Source organism: Delphinus delphis, chromosome 9 (assembly GCF_949987515.2).
Source record: "Delphinus delphis chromosome 9, mDelDel1.2, whole genome shotgun sequence".
Taxonomy (NCBI): domain Eukaryota; kingdom Metazoa; phylum Chordata; class Mammalia; order Artiodactyla; family Delphinidae; genus Delphinus; species Delphinus delphis.
Window position 1 is genome coordinate 50,895,146 of NC_082691.1, and position 26,623 is coordinate 50,921,768.

Here is a 26,623-nt window from a genome sequence, read left to right on the forward strand (position 1 = left end):
TCAAAACAAATATTTAATAGTTTACAATTAAGACAGAAAATGTGTACTTAAATATATTTAATAATAAATTAGTCAATGGTTTCACGTCCAGTAACCTCTCTTCTGACATAGCACATATCCCTGTGACCAGGGGTTGATTCCCAACAAGGAAAGAAAGGAGAATTTCAAATCCCAACTCTCCCCAGCACCAAATAACAACAAAATCAAAACTTAATTTTAAAAATTAAAAATGCAGTATAAAAAGTGAGCTGTAACTCAATTCAAATGATAAAATGTATATAACGTGTACAGCATAGGGTCCAGCTTATATGAAGAAAGGTCTAATAAATATTCTCTCAATTTAACGCTGCTTTAAGCATACAAACACATTGCTGTATAAACATTCTTTCCCACCTTCTTCCACTCCCAAAACCATTCCTAGGCACCCTTTTTAAAGTTAGTAGTGATTGTTTTGCAAAGCAATAGTACAAAATCTTGGCTTTGTAGCTACATTCTGAATATCATGCCCTGTTCTCTGAAAGCCTTTTTACTCCTAAAAGGCACACAGTTTCAAGCATCCCCCACTCCCTGAGTGCTGCTGCTACTGATTTAACTTCCTTACTAGCTCACAGCATATATGCAGGTAGAGAATAGTGGCCAAATTCTTCTGGGGATCCTTAATGTAATAATCATCTTCCACCCATACAGAAATCAGTTCAATATTTTAAGCCCCTCAAGACAAAACACATATTGAAATTTACAAAAAATAATCAGAATACTTTGATATTTTTGGCAAAAAAAAATCCTTAACCATCCTAAAAAAAGCTACAAAGATAGTCTTTCAAATTCAAAAGTAATTATTTTAAACCAATTAACACTATAAGGTTAAGCATTAGACAAAGGTATTCTCACTACCTAAATAAGTCTATTCATATTTTATTAGAGTTCTTACCTATGGTAGTTCTTAAAATAATTGACACTTTGTTTTCTAATAGACTCTTGCAAAACTTCAGACTTGCTACCACAGAATTCTTCTCCAACTTGCATCAACCTAGTTGGACAGAAAGATTTATGTAAATTTCAGCAACATGTTTATTATAGGGAAAAAAGAGAAGTACAGGTCATCTTTATTCAAAGATAACAAATCATAAAAATTTGGATGTTTGAAGAAATTCTAAAGATCACATTCATTACAGTTTACAAACATCCAAAGGGCAAAAATATTTAAACACATTCACACATAAACCTAGCAGAAATTAGACTATGAATGTTCAATTATCTTTACTTCCATTAAGTTATATATTACAACTCAGTGATTCATGATTTCATTGATTATCATGGTTCAATGAATCAAACTAAAGAATAAGACAAGATCTCAAACACTACCTGCTGATTATATCCAAAACAAAGATGAAGTCATCATATTTGAATATTGACAAATCAGTTCCAAGCAAGTAGGTTTTTACTTTTAGCTGAACATCCTATTAAAAAAAAATAAATAAATATTTCAAGTAAATCCAAAATATAGAAAATAAGTTCTCAGAGACATTTTTTGTATAGTTACACATTAAAATGAGACAGGAATAGATTCTTAACTTGATAAAAAAAATATCTAGTTAGGCTAATAGTCAACATATTTAGGGTGATATCATAGAGACAGTTCCATGAACATCAGATATAAAAGTAGTACAGACTTGGGGCTTCCCTGGTGGTGCAGGGGTTAAGAATCCGCCTGCCAATGCAGGGGACACGGGTTCGAGCCCTGGTCCAGGAAGATCCCACATTCCACGGAACAACTAAGCCCATGCACCACAACTACTGAGCCTGCACTCTAGAGCCCGTGAGCCACAACTACTGAGCCCACGTGCCACAACTACTGAGCCTGTGTGTCACAACTACTGAAGCCCGCACGCCTAGAGCCCGTGCTCCGCTACAAGAGAAGCCACCGCAGTGAGAAGCCCACACACCACAACGAAGAGTAGCCCCCGTTCACCACAACTAGAGAAAGCCCGCGCAGCAACAAAGACTCAATGCAACTAAAAATAAATAAATTAACTAATTAAAAAAAAATAGTACGGAACACAATCATCACTACTAATACACACACACATGCAAGATAAGAATTATGTCCTCATACTAGATATACTGATAAAAATCATCATTATTTGGGCATGGTTCAGTAAGCTAGAAACCCCAAAATAATCAATTCAAAAATAATTAGAATTAATAAGATATTGTGTGAAGTGTTTAAGTACAGTATATAAAAATTAATAGTTTTCACGTATACCTGGCTGAAGCACCTAAAAATGGAGAGATTTCTTGTAAAACAAATATTGAAAATACAATATACTTAGGAATAACTTTAATAAGAGCTATCAGACCTATAACAAAAAACTAACAGTTCTAATGGGATACAAAATAAATTTCCATAAATTGAGAGTCAAGGGACTGAATACCTGACTAAATACTGTAAATATGTCAATTTATCCAAGTTAATGTAGGGATACAGTGAAATTCTAACCAAAATCACACACACACACAAAAACTTTTCTTCTCAATAATTATTCTAAAATTCACTAGAAATAATAAATAGACAATAACCTCTTTTTTAAAAACAGCACTTTGAAAGGATGAAGTTATCAGGGATGATGGAGGACTTGTACCACCTATATTAAATATATTAAAAACTACCCCCAAAATGCTAGCAATATAGAGAAAAGTCAATGGAATAGGAAAAATAAATCAGAAACAGTGCTAATATACACATAAAAGCTTAATAAACAGCAGTAAAAACTACTGTTTTCTGATTATTTACTTTTGTCAAGCATTATACTAAGAACTTTATATATTATCTTTATTTTTAAAACTAAAACATGATAGAAAAACATTTAAAATAAAGTCAAGGATTTATCAGGAAAATATGAACAAAATAAATACAGCAATGGTAATAATAAAGGAAACTAGAATTCACTGCAAAATGCCTAAGGAGAAAAGAGCTATTTTTTTAAATTAATAAAGAGAATTATGTACAATGAGGGTAAGTAAAGTGGTTATTAGCATTGCATCATCAATCAACATGGCATCCGAGTATAAAAACAAAAGCTGTTAGAAATAAAAGAAAAACCTGACAAAAACTACAATCATTCTGGAAGATTAAAACTCCTCCCGCAGAACAGCACAGACCAAGAAAACCACAACCAAATAAGAATATAGATGAGAATAATACATATAAATAATAAACTGCTTTAAATTTACATAGAGAACCTAATTCCCAATACAAAGAAGAAATACATGGTTATTTTTCAAATGCCCCAGGAAGAACTTTAAAAGTGGGTGGTTTATTAGGCTGTAAAGAAAATCTCAAAATCACAGAAAGAAGAAATACTCCAACCCTAATTTTCTATAGTAAAAGAAAGAAATAATAAGCATTTTAAAACTGTCACTTCTCACGTATCAAATATTTAAAGACTAAAAAGAAAATCTTGAAAGACCAAGACTTTCATATGGTTGGATATGTAAGCTCCATGAGGTCAAGGACCATGCTTTCACCACGGTGTTCTTAAACTCACAAACAGTGCGATACACATATTATGACTGATACAACCTTTTTCCCTTAAAGGTTCTGACTGAGTCAAAATGCATGGAAAATTTGCAACAATATTCTCAAAACTGAAAAGTTTTTATAATAATTATCAAGGTGATTATGATTCTGAGTTTAGTTTTATGTCAGAAATATTAACTATCTTCTTATGCTTCTCAATCATCTATCATCTCTATAATAAATTTATGATGTCAATAAACTGTCACATGCTCACTTGTGCTTTGGAATTTAGCATTTCAGATATTAGAAATATATTATGGTATGTATAGTATATATTATATAACATCCCCAGTGGGGTCTAGGGCAGTATCCCAAAATAAAACACATTTATATCCCTTCAACATATGAATGTTCACCTTAATGGGATAAATAAATACTACAAAAAGCCAAAGGACAATTCTGTTCAGACTGTGCTATCAAATGAATTCAATTCCTGCCAGGTTTTGTCTGCCAGATGTGTTCTCAAAAAACATTTATTTTTCAGAGCTTTTGCCTTTTTCAATTGCGTTGAGCTTTGTAATTTCAATTTAACAAATACTAATGAGTTCCTAACGTACACAAAGTCCTGTGTAGAACTGGATGAGAATTGGGGTTGGAGGTGCAAAAGGGACTTGAAGTGGGTGGAGATGAAGATATTCTAAAACTTGAAACCTACAACATAATTATCTATATTCAAAAGCATGATGACTTTCATTAAACTGGCCAAACACTTAAATGATAATAGCTTTACTAAATCTTACATTTAACAGATATTCCTATAACAAGAATGACATCAGGTTGCCAGATTGAATAGAAACTAGCTATATAAAATACCAGGCCAATAATCCAAAGTACTTTGAATTACCAGAAATTCTATCATAGATTCTACAATTTCAACAAAGTATAATTAGAGCCTGTTAGAAGACTAAATCAGAAACAACTCATATCTGACACTAGAGAATGAGATTTTCCTTTCTGTTATATGTAACATTCAGAAAAAAGTCAGCCCCAACCCATAATTAATGGGAAACTAAAAATTTGTTTCATATGGTCATATCAGAAAACACAAAAGGCAAAGCTCTTACCACTATCACATATTTAAATATTAAAGTATAAATTCTAATAGCATATCTGCAATAGAAAGTTATCAAAAGTTAGAAGAGCACTAAATTATAACTGCTAAGTGATTCTTGAGGAAATTTATGTTTTCAGTATATATTTTCCTAAACATTTTTTTTCAAAAGAAATCCTATAAAAGATTTTCAAACTAAACATCAGCTTCATTAGAAAAATAAAAAATACATTTTAAAAGACCATAATATGGTCAAAGTGTCTATTGTCTTCTAAATTTTGAAGCAGTCCAAAAAGAACAAAGTTATCATCAAAGAAATTACACTTATCTAGGAAGTGAAAATTTTTAACAAATTAACAAATTTAGTTATCTGATAACAACTAAGCTACTAAACTGCAAAAGAAAAGCCAAGGAATACACATTCAGTCAATAAATACATAAGATTCACTCAAGGCACAAAAATCACTGACTTAGAATTCTTCATTCTGTTCTAGACTCCAACCCAACTATGTCATCTATTATATAGTTACCCTTTTCCTAAAATTAATAGAAAAGGAAAAAAAACACACAAAATAAACAGTATCTCAATAAGAAAACAACTTCTTTAGGAAAGCACAAATCTGTTAGGTCACTAAAAGCAAAATGTAGTCAAGGAATATTTCCAATGGATATTTTCAAATTAAAACTTTTTCTACTGCCACTTATAGTCAAATATAATTGACAACTAAATTACAGAACTCAAATGGTAGACTTATTCCAAAGAAAAACTAACACATGATTAGATCTGCAGGGAAAACAAATACAGAAAACTTAAATACTGAATTTCTAAAACAACTTTGACATGAAGGTTTCTATTGCTTTTGTAAAAAAATAGTTTAAAAAAACCAAACCTGCCATATTCGTGTAAGTCCATGTTCTAATTTCTTTTTTATGTAGCCACGATCAAAATTTGTTTCTTCAGTACCCATCATATTACTCCCTTCTGAAAATAAAAGATGGTATACGTTTTAAAATTTGCTTCACATTTTTGTTTTCAAAAAAAAATTTTGGATTCTCATATATTGTAAGCATGTGTAAAATACAGACAATATTCTCAATATTTATACAACCAAAACAATGTCAAAAAGTAGAAATTAGGATTAAACTCATTTGATAAGATAGACAAATTCAGACTCTGAAATGTTAAGTACTTTACACCTAAGACCACTCAGCTTATACATGATAATAGCTGGGATTCCAACTTGGGTAGTGTGATCCCAGAAACCAGATTCTTAATGACCCATATACTGCCTACTGCCAGGGCATTACAGGACCAACTAACCCAATTTTCAATTAATATGCATGTTAACAAGAGTACAGAGTGCAAAACTGCTCATGCAGTGAGGCAATGATGCATACATTTTATATTTTTCATGATCCAGAATACTTTTATCCATTCCAGGTAAATAATCTAACAATGTCCAGTTCAACAGGTAAGATCAATGAGCTGCCTCAAAATAATTCTCCCCCTAAAAGCAACTGAAAATACACATACACATTATATTTTTAAAATTATGCGTTTGTGCAAGTAAACTGTGCAGAACAACTGAGGATATGATCTCATCTTAGGCTAGCAGGGTATCCACTGGTAAGCAGCAAAAGGCCCTTTCATAGGCCAGGCCCCAGATACATGCCTAATGTACTTGTGACTACTCCTACAGCTTAAGCCATACCATCTGTATGGTCTGGCTATGAGGAACCCAGCAGCTCAGAGCAGTGCACCTGAGCTACAGCTTTAGTTTATTTAGAATGGTGAAGTGTTAGGACACCAGTAGTATCACTAGAGAACAACAACGGATGAACTCTAGAGGCCCTTTCAGCTGTATGAAGTTCTGTGAAGAATAACTTTTAAATTACTGATTCCTACAATTTTAGTCCTTAATGTGAATAAGAAAGGAAGAATTTCTGGTGAACAAATAACTTTTTACAGTACTAGATATTGTCACCTGACTACTAGACTGATCAGAGCCCTCAACATTCTTAAATTATACAGATTAGGGTGAAGGAATTTTAGCAAAGAGGACTAAGTATAGAAGGTTCAAATAGAGGTTTTTTTAAATTTATTTATTTTATTATTTTTGGCTGCGTTGGGCCTTGGTTGCTGCGTACGGGCGGCATGTGGGATCTTCCTGGACCGGGACTCAAACCCGTGTCCCCTGCATGGCAGGCAGATTCTTAACCACTGCACCACCAGGGAAGCCCTCACATAGAGTTTTAAGTTTGAATCTATACCCCAATGAAAATGCATACAATACATAATACCTGTAAACTATTAGCCTGAAGCAAAAAGCGAGCTTCACCATAATAAGTATATATTGTCTTCTATACTCTTATATCTAAAGTATGTATTAATTTTGTTCCAAACTTTTCCTTTGGTTTCTCCTTAAATAATGTACTAGAAAAAGGAAAAGAGGTGCTGAGATATCTAAACTGGTACTATATCTAGAAAAAAAGGAAGGTTGCCAAAACAAGATAAACTTTGTGGGGAAAAAATCCCTTAAGCCCAGGAATTCCCTAAGTAAAATGAAATTTAAAAAAAAAAAAGGGCCTATAGACATTTCATTATTATTATAATCATCTCTCTTGATCCATTTCCTTTGACGATATTAACAACAACCAGTGTAAGCACTTTCACATTTTCCCTAAACTTTATAGCAATCCTACAGGTAGATGTGTTACTACATTATGAAGCTTTTTGTTTGTTGTTTTCTTAACCTATCATTTTAAGGAGCAAACTGAGGCCTGGAGATGATAAAGTGACCTATTCACATTCTCGCCTTTGGTAAATAGCAGTCAAACTTTGAAGCGAGGTATCTCTGACTGCAAAGCCCATACTCCCAGAGGTAGTAGAGGAGTTGGGTAAAAATACCCAACTGGCCTAGTCTGGCCTAGAATCCTGGCTCAATGCCCCCCGTTTTCTACCTTCTCCTTTCTCTCTCTTCCTTTAAACCTCTTCCTCCCTCAACAGTATTTCTAAAAGAATGAAAATCCTTCCACAGAATTTATCTTTCTTATTTTTTGCTATCTATATTTATGAGCTTCTTATGAGTTAAGATAAATATTAAACGTATGTCTTCTGTACTACCAAATCCTATGTTTCATCAAACTAAGATTTGCGCATTCCTCCACCCACACAATCACAGAAACCAAACACTTCAGAAATTAAAAGTTACTAGAATAACTTGATTGACTAGCTATATTAAACTGTATGTAATACAAAAAAACACGTACAGTATAATTTATTTTGCCCATACTAAATACTGGTAGACTCATTTATTACTTTAAAAAGTATTTTGAATACTTAATCTTAGCTATTGTTCAAGGATAATCACTTAAGATATATAATTACATGAAGTAATTTAAACATGCCTAGTTAATATAACTTCTCAAAGATTTTCTCTTTATGACTATACCATAAACATTTAAAGTTGTATTTTGCTTGCAAAGATGGTATTTAAAAACATCATTTTTTATGAAATTTTTATGTCCTGCTATCTATTTTCAGGAAGAAAAGTATCAGTATAATTATTAATTCTTAGAATCTAGTTTTATTAGTACAACTTGAAAATTAGCAAAAAAGACTTAATATTGAACATTAGCATTAATTTTATAGTAAATTTGGACAGACCAATGTCCTACCTAGTTTGCAACTCATTTTTTTTTTAAAGTTCTTTCTTAATAACTTAGTCCTAAGGTCATCACCACATATTCCTGGAAACTTGTAATACCTATCACATAAGAAGTCCTTCGGCCCAGTTAATCCCCAAAGGTAATGGAGTTTTTATAGCAGCTGAATCACTTTCTCTGGTGAACATTTAACCTATGGTCATCATGGTCCCCGAAATTCTAAAAGTATAGCTGTCCCTTTTCTTTCTCCTTACTCCAGAAATACGGCATATTTATAGTTCAGTTTTTAAAATCAAATCAAAATAATTTCCTACCAGAAGCAGAAGTAGTATCTTCACTGTCATGCTTTTCATGCCATTCCATAGTTCTGTAATAGCTGAGCATAACCTCCCACAGTGCTTTGCACAGGTCAGCAAGGCATGGAATATAGCTGTCTGGTGTAACATGCTGAAGAAAATGACAAGAGACAACTTTCAAATTATCGTGTTTAACACAAAGTTAATCAAAATAAAATGTTATGGTGTCAATCAAATGCACTCAAGAATTAGATAAGAAAATTTCTTCCACTGATATATCTAAAAATAAAGTTCAATGGCAAGAAAATTTTGTTCAAGTAATTCCTATTTCAACATGGCTTTTTAGTATTCATTAGGAGTATCAGTCCATATACTATGAATCCACATACTACTGAATGGCAAGTGCTCTCATAACCAGGAGTGCAAACTTCCCCAAATATATTTTTTCAAAGCCATGTTCTTAGCATGAAATGCAGCTTTACACTCACCCTTGGACCCAAGTTACAACTTGCAAAAAGGTGGTCATAATTTTTACAAGTCAATCATTTTATTTATGTAAATTAAGTAAATAACTTTGACAATCTGCAAATTCTGTAAATCACATGGATATAGATATTTCATATTTGACAACAGCATTTTAAAATGTTTTATATAACATGGCTATGAAACAATATGTGGTCCAAAATCTTCTCCCTAAAGAAAATGCATGGATTTTTCTCCCTCTATCCTTTGTAAAAACTATCAGTTTCTCATTCTGTCCTTTTTTTCTGCAGGTAGAATAATGCCTCGATTCTATTTTGCAGGCTTTCTGTCTGTCACAGTGGAGCATCTGCTCCATCATTTGAGATTTCGTAGCATTTCTTCAATTTGTAATCAATCAACCACCACTGATCATGCTGATAAAACAGTGAAAGGCTAATAAGACTATGATCCAAGCCCTCCAAAATAAATAGCTAGTAGAAATAAGCTATATAGAAAGTATAGCTATGGTGTTATTGATGCTCAGGAAATCCCAGTTGGTAGTCGTCCTCTCTCTTTCAAAAAGTATTTTTTCTCTCCATAATGATTTCCCCCACCTCTAAATTCCCCATTTACTAAAACATTCATTCATCAAGCAATTAATAAAAATACTAATTTGTATGACTCAGCAAGTATACTTTTGTATAGGCATGTCAAATCTCTGAAACTCAACTAAGAAGTAGTAAAATAAAGGCACTGTTAACCACTGGAGTCAGGCTGCCCAAGTGGGGCTTATGCCAAGAACAGTACAACGGTTCAATCTTATAGGATCTATTAACAATCTGTCACATTAATAGGTCTAAGAAGAAAAACAAAATGATTGTCCCCAAACATGCTGAAAACCCTTTTTCAGGGTTTGACAAAATTCAACAGTCATTCCTAATAATAACTCATGAGAAAATAAAAACAGATAAACACTTCCCTAAGATGAGGAAGCTTTAGTGCATATCCACTGTGGTCAGGAAGAAGACAAGAATGTCCACTATCTCCACTACTTTTTTTTTTTTTTTTTGCGGTACGCAGGCCCCTCACCGCTGTGGCCTCTCCCGTTGTGGACCACAGGCTCCGGACGCACAGGCCCAGCGGCCATGGCTCACAGGCCCAGCCGCTCCGCTGCATGTGGGATCTTCCCGGACCGGGGCACGAACCCGCATCCCCTTCATTGGCAGGCGGACCCTCAACCACTGTGCCACCAGGGAAGCCCTCCACGACTTTTTAACAATGTTCTTGAGGTACTAGCCAATGCAATTAGACTAGAGAAAATGATAAGACGCAAAAGAACAGGAAAAGAAGAAATAAAACTACTTCTATCTGTAAATGACATAATATACCTAGAATATAATTCCTAGAGAATGAATGATAAAACTCAAACAGTAAAAGAATTCAGCAAAGGGCTTCCCTGGTGGCGCAGTGGTTCAGAGTCCGCCTGCCGATGCAGGGGACACTGTTTGTGCCCCGGTCCGGGAGGATCCCACATGCTGTGGAGCGGCTAGGCCCGTGAGCCATGGCCGCTGAGCCTGCGCGTCCGGAGCGTGTGCTCCGCAACAGGAGAGGCCACAACAGTGAGAGGCCCGCGTACCGCAAAAAAAAAAAAAAAAAAAAAAAAAAAAATTCAGCAAGTAGCAGGTTATAAAATTAACATATAAAAATAACAGAATTCATATACACAAATAATAACTATTTAGTAGATACAATGAATGAGAAATCACTTATAATAAAAAAGATAAAAATTTTAGGAATAAACTTAACAAAAAATGATCCAAAATTATATGAAGAAAACTGAAAGACATGGGCTTCCATGGTGGCGCAGTGGTTGAGAGTCCGCCTGCCAATGCAGGGGACGTGGGTTCGTGCCCAGTCCGGGAATATCCCACATGCCGCGGAGCGGCTGGGCCCGTGAGCCATGGCCGCTGAGCCTGCGTGTCCGGAGCCTGTGCTCCACAACGGGAGGGGCCGCAGCGGTGAGAGGCCCGCGTAACGCAAAAAAAAAAACAAAACTGAAAGACATAAAGGTAGACTTGAACAAATAGAAAGACATCCCTCACTCTTGGTTAGGATGTCTCAACATCAGAGATGTCAATTCTCCCTAGGTTAATTTATGAATTTACTGAGATACCAATAAAAACAATCCAGAAATAGATCTAGCCTCATATAAAAATATGGTATATGATAAAGATAGCATCTCATATCACTTAAGTGAAGACAGTCTTTTTCATTAATAGTGTTGGGACAACTGGATGGTCAGTTGGAAAAGACTAAATTAGATCTACTCCTCACACCACCCACAGGAACAAACTCCAAATGGATAAGACAGCTGAACCTAAAAAATAAAACTATACTAGCACCCAAAGAAAACATGAGTTAATTCTTCTCTCACCTTGATATAGGTAAAGGCTTTGTAATTATGACTCAAAATTCAGTGGTAATAAAAGTAAAATTTGATAAATTTTACTACATAAAAATTTTTATAAATTTTGTATAACAACAAAAAAACAACAGTAAACAAATCAAATGATAAACTTGAAAAAAGTATTCACAATACATGTCACAATAAAAAAAATCTCACATTTATAATGAACACTTAAAGATTTGGGGGGAAAAGACCAAAAATCCTATAGAAAAACGGGAAGAAGATATAAACACACTTAACAGAGATATAAAGATGGCCCTTAAATATTTGAAAACATATCCAACTTCACTCATAATAGGGCAAATGTAAATTAAAACTACAGTAAGAAACAAATTCTCACTCATCAGATCAGTGCAAATTTTAAAGCTGACCATTAACAAAGATTCTCCCCTTGACCAAACTCTAGCCGGCTCCCTGAGCTCTCTCCTTCAATAGTCCTCAATCTTGACCTACAAAGAATTGAACAAGACACTAATGTAGTTTCTAGCAGCTCACGGCCACAACTCTGGGATGACCCTAGCACCCCTTAAAGTGCTTGCCTGAGAAAAATCAAGGCTGCCAAAAGAATATATTGTTTGTTCCAGCTAAAACCTGAAGATAGGGCCCCTGTCTCCCAGTCTCTGAGGGAGAAGGTGGGAGCCTAACCCAGATGGGTTTCACATGAACCAAGCCCCCTTTTTTTTTTTTTTGTAATTTTTCACTTCCTTGCTTCTTCTGAGCCCCTGCTCATCCCCCTTCCTAGTCCCTCTTTCTCCCTTTACTATGCCCAGTGACGCCTGTACAAATGGAAGCTGAGTTCAGTTCACAATGGATTCTTCTCCCCATTACAACAGTATATTACTGATTGAAATCTGTCCATACCACTTTAGTGTCCAGTTTTGTTTATCTTTGATACCATATATACTCTGTTGGCAAGGCTGTGAACAAAAAAAACAGGAACTCTCATCCACTGCTGGTGGGAACGCAAAACGATACAATCCTCTGGAAATGAATTTGACATTATCTAACAAAACCACACTGTCTAACAAAACTACATGTGTATTTTCCCTTTGACCCAGCAATCTCACTTCTAGGAATTTATCCTGAAGGTGTACTTCAAACAACGTAAAAACACATATGCACAAGGTTATTCATTGAAGGATTATCTGTAACTGCAAAATACTGGAATCTATCTAAATGTCCAAACACAGGAGATCAGCTGGATAAACTTCACACACACAAAAGAGCACTTTGCAACTGTGAAAAATAATGATAAGCAGACATATACATTTTAAAAAATTTTTAAATAAAAAATTTTCCCTTTCATATGATACATATACATGTGAGAAAGGGAAAAGTTTTTATATATATATGTATGTCGTAAGAAATAGAAAAAAAATTAATGATATATTTGCCTATCATCAAAAAAATAAACACAGTGAATATAAAGAAGAAAACACTGAAGTCAGTTACCTGTAAGAGGTGGCGTGGGGAATAAAAATGGAAGGAACACAGGAGGGAGTGACACTTCTGAGAATACCGAATTGGCTATGGGTACCTATTTGCAGAAAAATTAGAATAGCTATCCAGATTTACACATGGCTTGCAGAGATCAACACAAGTATTTCTGCATATTTATGCCATAATTTGGGGTAACTTTTTATGTCGACTTTCCCTGTTTTCTATTATAATTACTACCTTTACAATGAACCAGTCTTGCTTTTTTCCTTGGTTTATTTTTACCACATCATTACAACCGACATAGCTCTCATACCACACACATGTAATGAAAACCGATAATGATGCACAAGGTCAGGGAAAAGCTAAAAGCAGAGGACAAAGAAAAGCAAAAATCACAAAAACATTCTGGGCTGCAACTCAAAAATCATTCACCGGAATAAAGGTACTGTTCTACAAACTTTCATAAACTCAACTTTGCATAAATTTGTGTTTATATTATGCAAATAAATTTAATCTAATTATATCCCAACATATCTTTCTGACAGATAAAAGGAAGGCAGTGTTAGTCTTACTTTTCCCAAAGAAAAATTATAACTATACAAATAATTGTGCTATAGCCCACCAATTAACTTTTATAATACTTGCCACAGTTTAACAAACCAGAAAATTGAAACTTGGAACTACTACCTTCTATTCTCCACCCAACCACTGTCTAGCTATATCATTTGCCTATTTATTCAAGGAAAAGGAGGTTCTTTACGGTGTTAACTCTTGACTATTTGCTAAACTTTAATGGGTTTGGATGAGAGTATACACACAGAAATGTTTATAGGAAATTTTTTTCAGAAAACGTTGAAATTATTAAGTGAAATTATACCAAGCTTTTTCTCACCAAACTTACTCAAGTGTAAATAATTCACAAATCTAGCTAGGCCAGTGCCCACGGCTAAAAGTCTCCCAAACTTATCTTCAAGTATGTTCATATGTACAAACATAAGACTATGATGTACCGAGCAAGATGATTCTTACCTAAATTTATATTCTAAAATAGAAACAAATGTATAGATTCATTACACTAAATACACAGAAAGTAAATAGTTTACGGAAAAAGGCAAGGTGGGATAGATATATAAATATAGTTTTTAATAGATTTAAGCCAAAATGTGTTCATCTCTGTACTTGAAGACTATGCTGACAATAAGAGTCATTTCATGCAAATCAAAACTACAATGAGATATCATCTCACACCAGTCAGAATGGTCATCATCAAAAAATCTAGAAACAATAAATGCTGAAGAGGGTGTGGAGAAAAGGCAACACTCTTGCACGGCTGGTGGGAATGTGAATTGGTACAGCCACTATGGAGAACAGTATGGAGGTTCCTTAAAAAACTACAAATAGAACTACCATATGACCCAGCAATCCCACTATGGGGCATATACCCTGAGAAAACCATAATTCAAAAAGAGTCATGTACCAAAATGTTCATTGCAGCTCTATTTACAATAGCCCAGAGATGGAAACAACCTAAGTGTCCATCATCGGATGAATGGATAAAGAAGATGTGGCACATATATACAATGGAATATTACTCAGCCATAAAAAGAAACGAAATTGAGCTATTTGTAATGAGGTGGATAGACCTAGAGTCTGTCATACAAAGTAAGTCAGAAAGAGAAAAACAAATACCGTATGCTAACACATATATATGGAATTTAAGAAAAACAAAATGTCATGAAGAACCCTAGCGGTAAGACAGGAATAAAGACACAGACCTACTAGAGAATGGACTTGAGGATATGGGGAGGGGGAAGGGTAAGCTGTGACAAAGAGAATGGACTACTAGAGAAAGGACTTGAGGATATGGGGAGGGGGAAGGGTAAGCTGTGACAAAGCGAGAGAGAGGCATGGACATATATACACTACCAAACGTAAGGTAGATAGCTAGTGGGAAGCAGCCGCATAGCACAGGGAGATCAGCTCTGTGCTTTGTGACCGCCTGGAGGGGTGGGATAGGGAGGGTGGGAGGGAGGGAGACGCAAGAGGGAAGAGATATGGCAACATATGTGTATGTATAACTGATTCACTTTGTTATAAAGCAGAAACTAACACACCATTGTAAAGCAATTATACTCCAATAAAGATGTAAAAAAAAAAGAGTCATTTCATTTAAAGTTGGACTCCAGAAACCACTTTCCCCTATACTGTGCAATCAACTAGTGTCAATTCTCAAAGCAACAAATGCTTCTGATGCCTTTAATACCTTATCACTAAAATCATTCATAACTAGTGCTCTCTCGTTAATTTATAAAAATCACCTCCAAATTTCAAATAGAGAAACTTATTACACAGACATGTGTGAACCATAACTATAACAAGACAGATTCAAAGAAACCAACAAATATGTAAATAATTGTATAAGTAGTCAAAAAATAAAAGGCAGGCCAAGAAGAGAATCTGAGTTTCTGAATTACAACTTCCACTTAGACATCAATCCTTCTTCACACCAGCAGAGCATAACAGAAAGAGAACTAGACAAGAAATTGGAAGCCCTGCATCCCAGCCAGCACCAATTCTACAACTTACCAGTCACATGCCCTTAGATAGTAAACCACTCTGGGTATCTTAGGTTCACCTTTCATGAAACAGTGTTAGAGATTCCTGGATCTGCTACCTCTTCATTGGTTTAATCCATTCACTTATTACTAGATACCTAACACTGAAACTCAGTTCGAGTCCCAATTAATGGGTGATTCATTTAGTATAAAACCAGGAATACCAAGGCAGAGGAGTGCCATATTGCAATTCCAGTTCAATGTTCTTACCACATAGCAATGATAGCAACGGAAGCCTTGAATTAAGCAATTTAGAAAATATTCACACAGTGAGACACCCCAAAGAACTAAATAGCATGTCTTAAAATTTTTTTAAGAATATATGGAAAATAGAGGGCTTCCCTGGTGGCGCAGTGGTTGGGAGTCCACCGGCCGATGCAGGGGACGCGGGTTCGTGCCCCGGTCTGGGAAGATCCCACATGCGGCAGAGCGGCTGTGCCCGGGGACCACGGCCGCTGGGCCCGCGCGTCCGGAGCCTGTTGCTCCGCGGCGGGAGAGGCCACAGCGGTGAGAGGCCTGCGTACCGCCAAAAAAAAAAAAAGAATATATGGGAAATAGAAATTTACTTATCAAACATTTCTCTGTGTTCCAGAGCTATTTTCCACTTCCATTCTAAAGCTAGTAGTACCAATTTATTCAGGAAAGGTTGAGAGGTGAAAAGAAGAGAGGAAAAAGGTGTAGTATTTCAGAACTATCAAAGATCATGCAGAAAAGGAGGAATATTTTAAGTAACCTAGTTTTTTTTTTTTTTTGTAACTCACAACCTCCATACAGATAACATACATGTCTAGTAACCAGTGATCACAGGTAACAAATATCCTGGGGGGTCAGGATTTAGAGAAGATTCACAAATCCAGATGTTACAATGCAAAAAGCTCAACACAGCATTACAACTAACCTTCACTATTCAAACATCAAAAGTCACTCCTTAATCAAATCTTGATTAACACTTTCACAGAATCCACAGATCTGATTTCCAATCTCATCACTATCAGTTAAGAGTAAAACTTTGTACCTCCCATCTCTCCTATTAACCATCCCAACCAACCTACCTGGTCAAAATTAAAATCATGAAGTTAGCTTGTTAAAACCAGCAACATCTCAGCCTTAATTATAAATAATAAATTTAATAAGAATCTAGAGGCCATTTTCACAGAACAGTGTAAATCCAGAAATGAATATATGCAGCCTTTTCAAACCTGAAGCACACAATGAAAAAAATGTCACCTTTTGAAAGTTGCTTCGGTGCAAAGTGGTAAATATGGAAAAAAGAGGCCGCTAAATTTAGCCTTTTAGTTCACATTAATTTACTTTTATACCCATCAGAAATCTCTATTACCAATTACCTCCAAAAATTTCAGGAAGATGATTTTTTTATATTAAAACATCAAAATAAAAATTCTTAGGAGTATCCTTAAAGTATTATTATGCTCTTGTTTCACTTTGATTTATCACTCTAATCACATCCTGACAAACGTAAAGGGAGCAGATGTTTGGCATCCTCACAGAGATTTAAAACTCGTAGTGCTGCCATCCCCACCCCCATCCAAACACACACACACACACACACACACACACACACACTCACTAATAGATGGATTTCAAAGAAAACAACAAAGGCTTATCAGCATCTTTAGATGAATGCTATTAGCACAGTGAGCTCACATCACCAGAAGCTGCTGGAAAGGACTACTGTTTAGCTGGGAGGTTTCTGGAAATATGTTGCAGGTCAAAACAGCACTAGGCCCAGGGAGCTAAAAATATCTCTGGGAAGGCTGAACTCTGGACCTAAATAAGTGGCTGGGCCAAGCAATTACAAGATCTCTCCAACCTCTAATTACTTCTGCAAGGACCAAGCTGTACAAAATATGAATAGCTTAGGTACTTTCTAATCATTGGAAATCAGAGTGGTGCTCAGTATAGTGAACTGGATGGCACATATTTGGGCATGGGTCCCAACTCTGTGACTTACTTGGTCATGACTCCAGCATTTCACTTCATATATTAATGCCAAGGGATAAAGCAAATAACCTAGAGTCTCTCTGAAGCTTTAAAAACTATGACTCTCCATAGGTAAAATATGCATATGCTATAGCAAAACTTTCCTTATACTAAACTAGATTCATTCATAATTTAAAAACATGAAGTCCAAGCCACAACAATCAGAGAAGAAAAAGAAATAAAAGGAATCCAAGTCAGAAAACAAGAAGTAAAACTGTCACTGTTTGCAGATGACATGATACTACACATAAAAAAATCATAAAGATGCCACCAGAAAACTACTGGTGCTGGTCAATGAATTTGGTAAAGCTGTAGGATACAAAATTAATGCATGAAAGCTCTTGCATTCTTACACACTAACAACGAAAGATCAGAAAGAGAAATTAAGGAAACAATTCCATTTATCAGTGCAACAAAAAGAATAAAATACCTAGGAATAAACCTACCTAAGGAGGCAAAAGACTTGTATGCAGAAAACTGTAAGATAATGATGAAAGAAATCAAAGACGACACAAAGATGGAGAGATAAACCATGTTCTTAGACTGGAAGAATCAATATTGTGAAAATGACTAAAATACCCAAAGCAAGCTACAGATTCAATGCAATCCCTACCAAATTACCAATGGCACTTTTCACAGAATTAGAACAAAATTTTTTTTAATTTTTATGGAAACACAAAAGACCCTGAAGAGCCAAAGCAATCTTGAGAAAGAAAAACAGAACTGGAGGAATCAGGCTGCCTGACTCCAGACTAAACTACAAAGCTACAAAGTAATCAAGACAGTATGTATGGTACTGGCACAAAAACAGAAATATAGATCAATGAAACAGGATAGAAAGCCCAGAGATAAACCCACGCACCTATGGTCAACTAACCTAAGACAAAGGAGGCAAGGATATACAATGGAGAAAAGACAGTCTCTTCAATAAGTGGTGCTGGGAAAACTGGACAGCTACATGTAAAAGAATGAAATCAGAACATTTCCTAACACCATACACAAAAATAATCTCAAAATGGATTAGAGACCTAAATGTAAGGCCAGACACTATAAAACTCTTAGAGGAAAACATAGGCAGAACACTATATGACATAAATCACAGCAAGATCCTTTTTGACCTCCTAGAGAAATGGAATTAAAAACAAAACTAAACAAATCGGACCTAACGAAACTTCAAAGCTTTTGCACAGCAAAGGAAACCATAAACAAGACGAAAAGACAACCCTCAAAATGGGAGAACATATTTGCAAACAAACCAACGGACAAAGGATTAATCTCCAAAATATATAAACAGTTCATGCAGCTCAATATTTAAAAAACAACCCAATCCAAAAATGGGCAGAAGACCTAAATAGACATTTCTCCAAAGAAGACCAACAGATGGCCAAGAAGCACATGAAAAGCTGCTCAACATCACTAATTATTAGAGAAATGCAAATCAAAACTACGATGAGGTATCACCTCACGCCAGTCAGAATAGCCATCATCAAAAAATCTACAAACGCCAAATGCTGGAGAGGGTGTGGAGAAAAGGGAACCCTCTTGCACTGTTGGTGGGAATGTAAATTGATACAGCCACTGCGGAGAACAGTATGGAGGTTCCTTAAAAAACTAAAAATAGAACTACCATACAACACAGCAATCCCACTCCTGAGCATATACCCAGAAAAAACTGTAATTCCAAAAGATACACGCACCCCATGTTCACTGCAGCACTATTTACAATAGCCAGGACATGGAAGCAACCTAAATGTCCAACAACAGAGGAATGGATAAAGAAGATGTGGTACGTATATACACTGGAATATTACTCAGCCATAAAAAGGAACAAAATTGTGCCATTTGCAGAGACATGGATAGACCTAGAGTCTGTCATACAGAGTTAAGTCAGTCAGAAAGAGAAAAACAAATATTGTATATTAACACATACATGTGGAATCTAGAAAAATGGTACAAATGAACCTATTTGCAAAGCTGAAATGGAGACACAGACGTAGAGAACAAATGTATGGACACCAAGGGGGGATATGGGGAGTGGGATGAACTGGGAGATAGGGACTGACATATATACACTACTATGTATAAAATAGATAACTAATGAGAACAGACTGTATAGCACAGGAAACTCTACTCAGTGCTCTGTGGTGACCTTAATGGAAAGGAAATCCAAAAAAGAGGGGATATATGTATACATATAGCTGATTCACTTTGTTGTACAGCAGAAACTAACACAACATTGTAAAAAACAAAACAAAACAAAAAACACAACAACACAAACATCTTGGTGAAAAAAGTCATTCTCATCTCCCAGGCATTTTATCATTAATACTAAATATGTATTTACACATGAAGACATATGTAATATGTATGGTATGAATGATGCCAACTTGGAACTAAGTAACTAGTACCCTCTAAATTGTGAAATACACAGAAGGGGGCTCCTTTACTACCATCCTCAGTTTTGTCTAATTGCTGCTAAATGGCCTTAATCAAATGGAAAGCTTAATACTATAAAACAAGCAAAGCTTGTGTTATCAGAATATATAATTTATCTTTCAAAGTTTCAAGTAATAAAATGCTGTGAAACCCTATGCTAAGATTATCACCAAAAATGGGCAGTATTTAAATGTAAAAAGACCAACTAAGAATATGGTTTCTTGGCAGGTTTTGAGAATGGCTTTTTACCAGTAAATTATTTTGTTTCTGCTGGTAGCTGTGTACCACGTGTTAAAAATAGGTTGGCTCTTTAACATTTACCCCCATCCTACACACACACACACACACACACACACACACACACACACACACAAAATCACCCAGCAGTCTAAGTTACATTGATAGTTTTAAGGGTTCATAGACTTGGACATCACACCTGAGCCAGTTTCAAGTGACTAGAAAACCCCTGCACTTCCAGCCAAGAGAGGGAAAGCTGGTTACTCAGATAACAGCAGCCCAAAGCATGTTCTCCATAGGCACTCATTAGTTCCAGCGTATGGCAGAAACCACCAAATCATCATACTTGGTTGAATCCAGTTAAACCAAGCCAGACAACCTACTGTTCCTTTCACTTGCCCTATGCTCTTCTTTCATGCCATTGCTCAGGATATTTCCTCTGTATCCCTGTACTCAGCCACATACATCGTGCTTCTTGAAATCCAAAACCAACTCAAAACTTGCAGGCTCCTCTTTTGCCTCCTTAAACCCTTAAAGAACTGTGTTGATCCCATTGACACTACTGTATATGTTGTTTGAACTTTTCTTATTCTACCTCTGATCATAATTAGTATGACCTTACTAGGTTTCAAACTCTTTATAACCATATTTACCCTTGCTGAGCTGAACCCATTACTTGACTGATTAACAAAAGCTGGGTAGTGACAAGGGAAACTGGTTTACACTAAGTCAGAGCACTAAGAAAGTGGAATCTTGCATCTTCTACCAGCATCCATGAAACAGTAACAGGCTAGCTTGTTAATCTGCAAGTAGGATAAAATTTCAGACCCTTCACAGTTCTTGACAATCCAAAGAGTAAATGGCAGGGAAAAAGGAAGAGACGGATAAACTTTCCTTATCTTTTGATCATTAAGTTTTGAATATTTAAAATTACCAAAACTTATTTTTTATTTTACCTTAAATATTTAGAAACCAATATATAACTCTTATATTAAAAAAATATAGGGGCTTCCCTGGTGGCGCAGTGTTTGACAGTCCACCTGCCAATGCAGAGGACACGGGTTCAAGCCCTGGTCTGGGAAGATCCCACATGCCGCGGAGCAACTAGGCCCGTGAGCCACAACTACTGAGCCTGCGCACCTGGAGCCTGTGCTCTGCAACAAGAGAGGCCACGATAGTGAGAGGCCCGCGCACCGCGATGAAGAGTGGCCCCCGCTTGCCACAGCTAGAGTAAGCCCTCGCACAGAAACGAAGACCCAACACAGCCATAAATTAATTAATTAATTAATTTAAAAAATATATATATATAACTCATATAAAAAATTAGCTGGGTGCTACTATATAAGTGGTAAGAATGTGACATCTGAATTCTTAGAGTATTTTAAAACTGATCTGATAAAGCAATCAAGTAAATAGCATTATTCCTCCAACTGAAAAGGTTTCTCTAGTAAGAAAGGAAGGGTCCACTCACCTATCCAACCAAATCAACCAAATTAACCTCAACAATCAATTAAATGTCCCTGTTTAATTTCCTTCACATGCTAAATATGCTTGAGTGACAAGCTACATAAATTAGTATTGATATGCTACCTTCTGGTATCTGACAATTAAGCTATTAAATATAAAATACTCAGCATTCATGTGCACAGGAAAAAGGATAAAAGCAGACACTACTGATGAGGAGCATAATTTGAAACACACTTTCTAGAGGGCAATTTTGGAAATATAAACCAAAGCCTTTGGCAATGCAATTTTATTTTTCATTATTTATCCTAAAGAAATAATTAATGATGTGTGCAAAGATTTAGCTTTAAAAATATTTACTACAGGGCTTCCCTGATGGTGCAGTGGTTGAGAGTCCGCCGGCCGATGCAGGGGACACGGGTTCGTGCCCCGGCCTGGGAAGATCCCACATGCCGCGGAGCGGCTGGGCCCATGAGCCATGGCCGCTGAGCCTGCGCATCCGGAGCCTGTTCTCCGCAACGGGAGAGGCCACAACAGTGAGAGGCCCGTGTACCGCAAAAAAAAAAAAAAAAAAATTTTACTACAGTGTTATTTATATTATTTCCAACTTTTGTCATTATGATCATCAAAGAATAAGAAACTGGTTAATTAATCCACAGGATCTCTTACAATGAAGTACTGTCAAGCCACTAAAAGGTATGTGCATAGCATATTTACTGAAATGAAAAATTGTTTATAAAGCAGCAAGTGGAAAAAAATGTTCTAAATCTCTATGTACAGCATAATCCTACTTTAAAAAGCTATTTGCTTATATACACATTAAAAGAACCAGCTCTGCATACAGAAATATTATTTTTTATTTTCTTCCTTTGCTTATCTGTATTTTCCTACAATCAATGTTTTAGGTGTATAATTTAAAATACATGTATTTTAAGAGTAAATATATTAATTAATGATTGCTGAATCTGAGCGACTACTTATATAATCAGTATTCTAACTCCATAAAGACTGTGAGTGATATAAAAACATATAAAGAGACTAGTTTAAGAAGTCAGAAAACAGAAAAAGGGTAAGGAGGCAGTTAATTCTACAGAAAACCCAAAACAAGATGGTTACTACAAATGAACATTAAATTTAGCACTGAAATTCCTGGCAGTTTATCATCATAGAGAGTCTGTATACTCTCATACTATTTGATAAGAGAAAATATATTAATTCTTCACAACAGAAAGTGCCCTGAGAATTTAAGAACAGAAATAGCTTTTTGTCTCAAAAGAGGAAATTTCTCTAGGCTCTTATATGAACATCAAAATAAACTATACCTTCAACAGAGATCTTACTAAAAATATTTATTGACCCTCAAACTGCCACTGAATTACAATTCAATATCAAGAGGTAGTATTTATAAGCATCAAAAATTTAAAAACTAGAAGAATGGAACATTTGATGAGCCTTTAGTTGGTCTTTCTATGATGTATGCATGTAAAAAACCTGTAAAAGTACATGGCATGGAAAAAGTGCTCAATGTTGGTTTTCTTTCCCTCTCACTTAATCAAATCTGAAAATTGATTAAGTCAACACCGCACAAGTTAGAGACGAAGAGGTCAATCCAATATACTTAAGAAACATTTACTAAACACCTCCAATGTGCCGAAAGGAGAAAATACATATTGAAATTATTTCAGAAAGCTTTTTCTAAAAGAAACATTACATTTTCCCCCAAAGTATTATTACATTAACAAGTTCATTTCAAAAACAGAACTCAGGGGCTTCCCTGGTGGCGCAGTGGTTGAGAGTCCGCCTGCCGATGCAGGGGGCACGGGTTCGTGCCCGGGGCCAGGAGGATCCCGCGTGCCGCGGAGCGGCTGGGCCCGTCGGCCGTGGCCACTGAGCCTGCGCGTCCGGGGCCTGTGCTCCGCGGTGGGAGAGGCCACGGCAGTGAGAGGCCCGCGTGCCGCAAAAAAAAAAAAAAAAAAACCAGAACTCAAAACTCATTAAAAGCATTTCGAAATGAACAGTTGAAAAATGGTTGAGAACACTGCAGCCAGCTTAGCCAGCTCTATTATCATAAAATTAATCAACAGTATCCTAATTAACATCTTGAAATAAGCTCCCAAGGGAAACCCATCAGCCTGCCAAAAAAAAATGTTAAAAAAACATTTTTTTTTTTTAAAACCGATGCATACTTCATAAACTTTCAAAAAACCTACAAAATGTTTCTCTACAAGGTCACTAAATAAAGAGCTTCCACTTGGTGTCTTTAAATCTCTCCACAAACTGGTGTGAACATGTAGGGTACATCAATGTATTGATAAACGCAATCACAAAGAGGCTTTTTAATCAGATAAAATAACCACTATGCCCCTTTACATTGGCCCTTGCCAGAAATGAGATTTAATTCTCATTTGCAACTTTTGCTTCTAAGGAGTAGTCCTTTATTTGTGCTTCAAGATAATGTACATATTTTTTAAAAGAGCCTAAATTACTGATCTAAAAACTCTTAAGTCAATACATTCAAGAAAAAACAGGAAACTAGACAAAGATAAACTATAAAAAGAAAAATTGTGCCTTTAATTAAATCACTTAGAAATTACAGTTTAGTAAAGAAAGTACATTCAGTTACAAAATGACTTCAAAAAGTTCAAAGTCAACTAAACTTTTAAACTTAGAGCAACGGTGACAGAACACAAATGGCAGACACTTCATAATGGGACAGTATGCTGCTGGCCTTAAGAACGCTGAAGTTCTCTGTTTACCAGAGAAAATAAAAAACAGAACACTAATTTTGCCCCAGGTTTCTTTGTAAAGGAATGTCCAAAAAGATGGTAAAAAAGAGGAGTTCAATTTCATTCTAGCCCATTTAGTAATAGACTGACATTTGTGAGTGGTTTAAAACAATACTGTGGGGCTTCCCTGGTGGCACAGTGGTTAAGAATCTGCCTGCCAGTGCAGGGAACACGGGTTCAAGCCCTGGTCCAGGAAGATCCCACATGCCACAGAGCAACTAAGCCCATGTGCCTCAACTACTGAGCCTACGCTCTAGAGCCCGCGAGCCACAACTACTGAAGCCCGCGTGCCTAGAGCCCGTGCTCCGCAACAAGAGAAGCCACTGCAATGTGAAGCCCGCACACCGCAACAAAGAGTAGCCCCCGCTCGCTGCAACTAGAGTAAGCCCACGCGCAGCAACGAAGACCCAACACAGCCAAAAATAAATTTATATTAAAAAAAAATTGATAAAATACTGTGAATAAGAACAAGCAGATGATTATCTCTTTTCATTTCCAATCTCTTTCCATTTAAAGGAAACAAAATGTTCCCCTGTTTACAGAAACACTATCCCTCTATCAACTCTGATCAGTATACTATTTCATTTATTTCAATTTTTTTTTTTTTTTAGCTTCTGTGATTATTACTCATAACCATTATCACTGTTGTCAAGTGCTCAGCAAACGGACAGAAAGGCTACTATTACCAGACCCTGTGCTGAGCAGAGGGGATCAACAGTAAGATCCGTGGCCACATTCCATAAGGCAGAGGGCCTGGTCTTTTCAAAAATGGGATGCCATGAAAAATATAAGAAGGGGAAGTGTCTAAAATAAAAGACATGGACATATATACACACCAAATGTAAAATAGATAGCTAGTGGGAAGCAGCCGCATAGCACAGGTAGATCAGCTCTGTGCTTTGTGACCACCTAGAGGGGTGGGATAGGGAGGGTGGGAGGGAGACTCGAGAGGGAGGAGATATGGGGATATATGTATATGTATAGCTGATTCAGTTTGTTATACAGCAGAAACTAACACACCATTGTGAAGCAATTATACTCCAATAAAGATGTTAAAAAAGAATAAAAAGAAGAATAAAAATAAAAGAGCTAAACTGATACAAACTACCATATATAAAATAAACAACAAGGTTCTACTGTACAGCACAGGGAACTATATTCAATAGCCTGTGATAAACCACAATGGGAAAAAATACGAAAAAGAACATATATACATATAACTGAATCACTTCTCTGTGCAGCAGAAATTTTAAATCAACTATACTTCAACACAAAATTTTAAATCACTTATTTCAATTTTTAACGTTATATTTAAACTTTTATCTATGATTAAGGACTTCCTTCAAAATACTGCTACTATACAGAGAAAACCAACTGCCCAAATGCCTCGGCTCTTCCTTCTCACTTCCAAAATCTGCCAGTCAACACCATGCACATATATCCTGAGGGCTCTGTTGTTTCTTTCTTACCTGACATTCGGTTGCCACATATGCTCCTACACCAGTATTTCATCAATAATTATTATCAGTTAATTTTAATTAGGGCAAAAATGATTCCCAATTGCCATATATTGAAAAATTAAGAACTGTACATCCTAATACAAGGCTCCTTCACAAATCACCTCACTTGCCTGAGTTATGCCATTCCAGATCCTTGATATGTGTTCTCACCAGGAAAACATATTTAAGTTTCCTTCCATCAGCTTATTGATTGAACATCTAAGGCTTCCTTCCATTTTTCCTCTACTGAGCTAACCACTTTAATTTACAGAACTCAGTTACTAAAAGTCCACATCTTTTCATCAAACTAAATAAATAAATCTGATATGAGATAACCTCTTCCTAATCTTACCTGGTTTAAATAGGTCAAATATAACTCAATATTATAAAACAAATTAAAACCTACTTAGGCTTATAAGAGATATTCACATCCCTGTCTGCCAGTAACAGCACTGACTTAAATACTTCCAAGAAGCCTGAGGTAATTTCTAAACGTCCTTAATTTTTTATCAAGAATAGTGCCAAAGAAAGTGGGCCACCTTAAAATGCATCATATTCTTCATCTCATTATTCAGCTCCTCTAAGTCTGTTCTTTCAACATTAAAGAACCTATCATACCTAAT

At 35.9% G+C, this 26,623-nt stretch overlaps 1 protein-coding gene across 1 annotated transcript in view; it reads right to left on the minus strand.

The window, feature by feature from the left end:
• VPS50 (VPS50 subunit of EARP/GARPII complex) overlaps nucleotides 1–26,623 on the minus strand; it is a 140,953-nt gene that overhangs the window by 69,463 nt on the left and 44,867 nt on the right. The window contains exons 13-16 of the mRNA XM_060020518.1: nucleotides 8,612–8,744; nucleotides 5,522–5,613; nucleotides 1,366–1,460; nucleotides 932–1,030 (exon numbers count right to left, since the gene is read on the minus strand). Coding sequence (XP_059876501.1) covers nucleotides 932–1,030; nucleotides 1,366–1,460; nucleotides 5,522–5,613; nucleotides 8,612–8,744 — 419 coding nt within the window. The remainder of the gene's footprint in view (nucleotides 1–931; nucleotides 1,031–1,365; nucleotides 1,461–5,521; nucleotides 5,614–8,611; nucleotides 8,745–26,623) is intronic.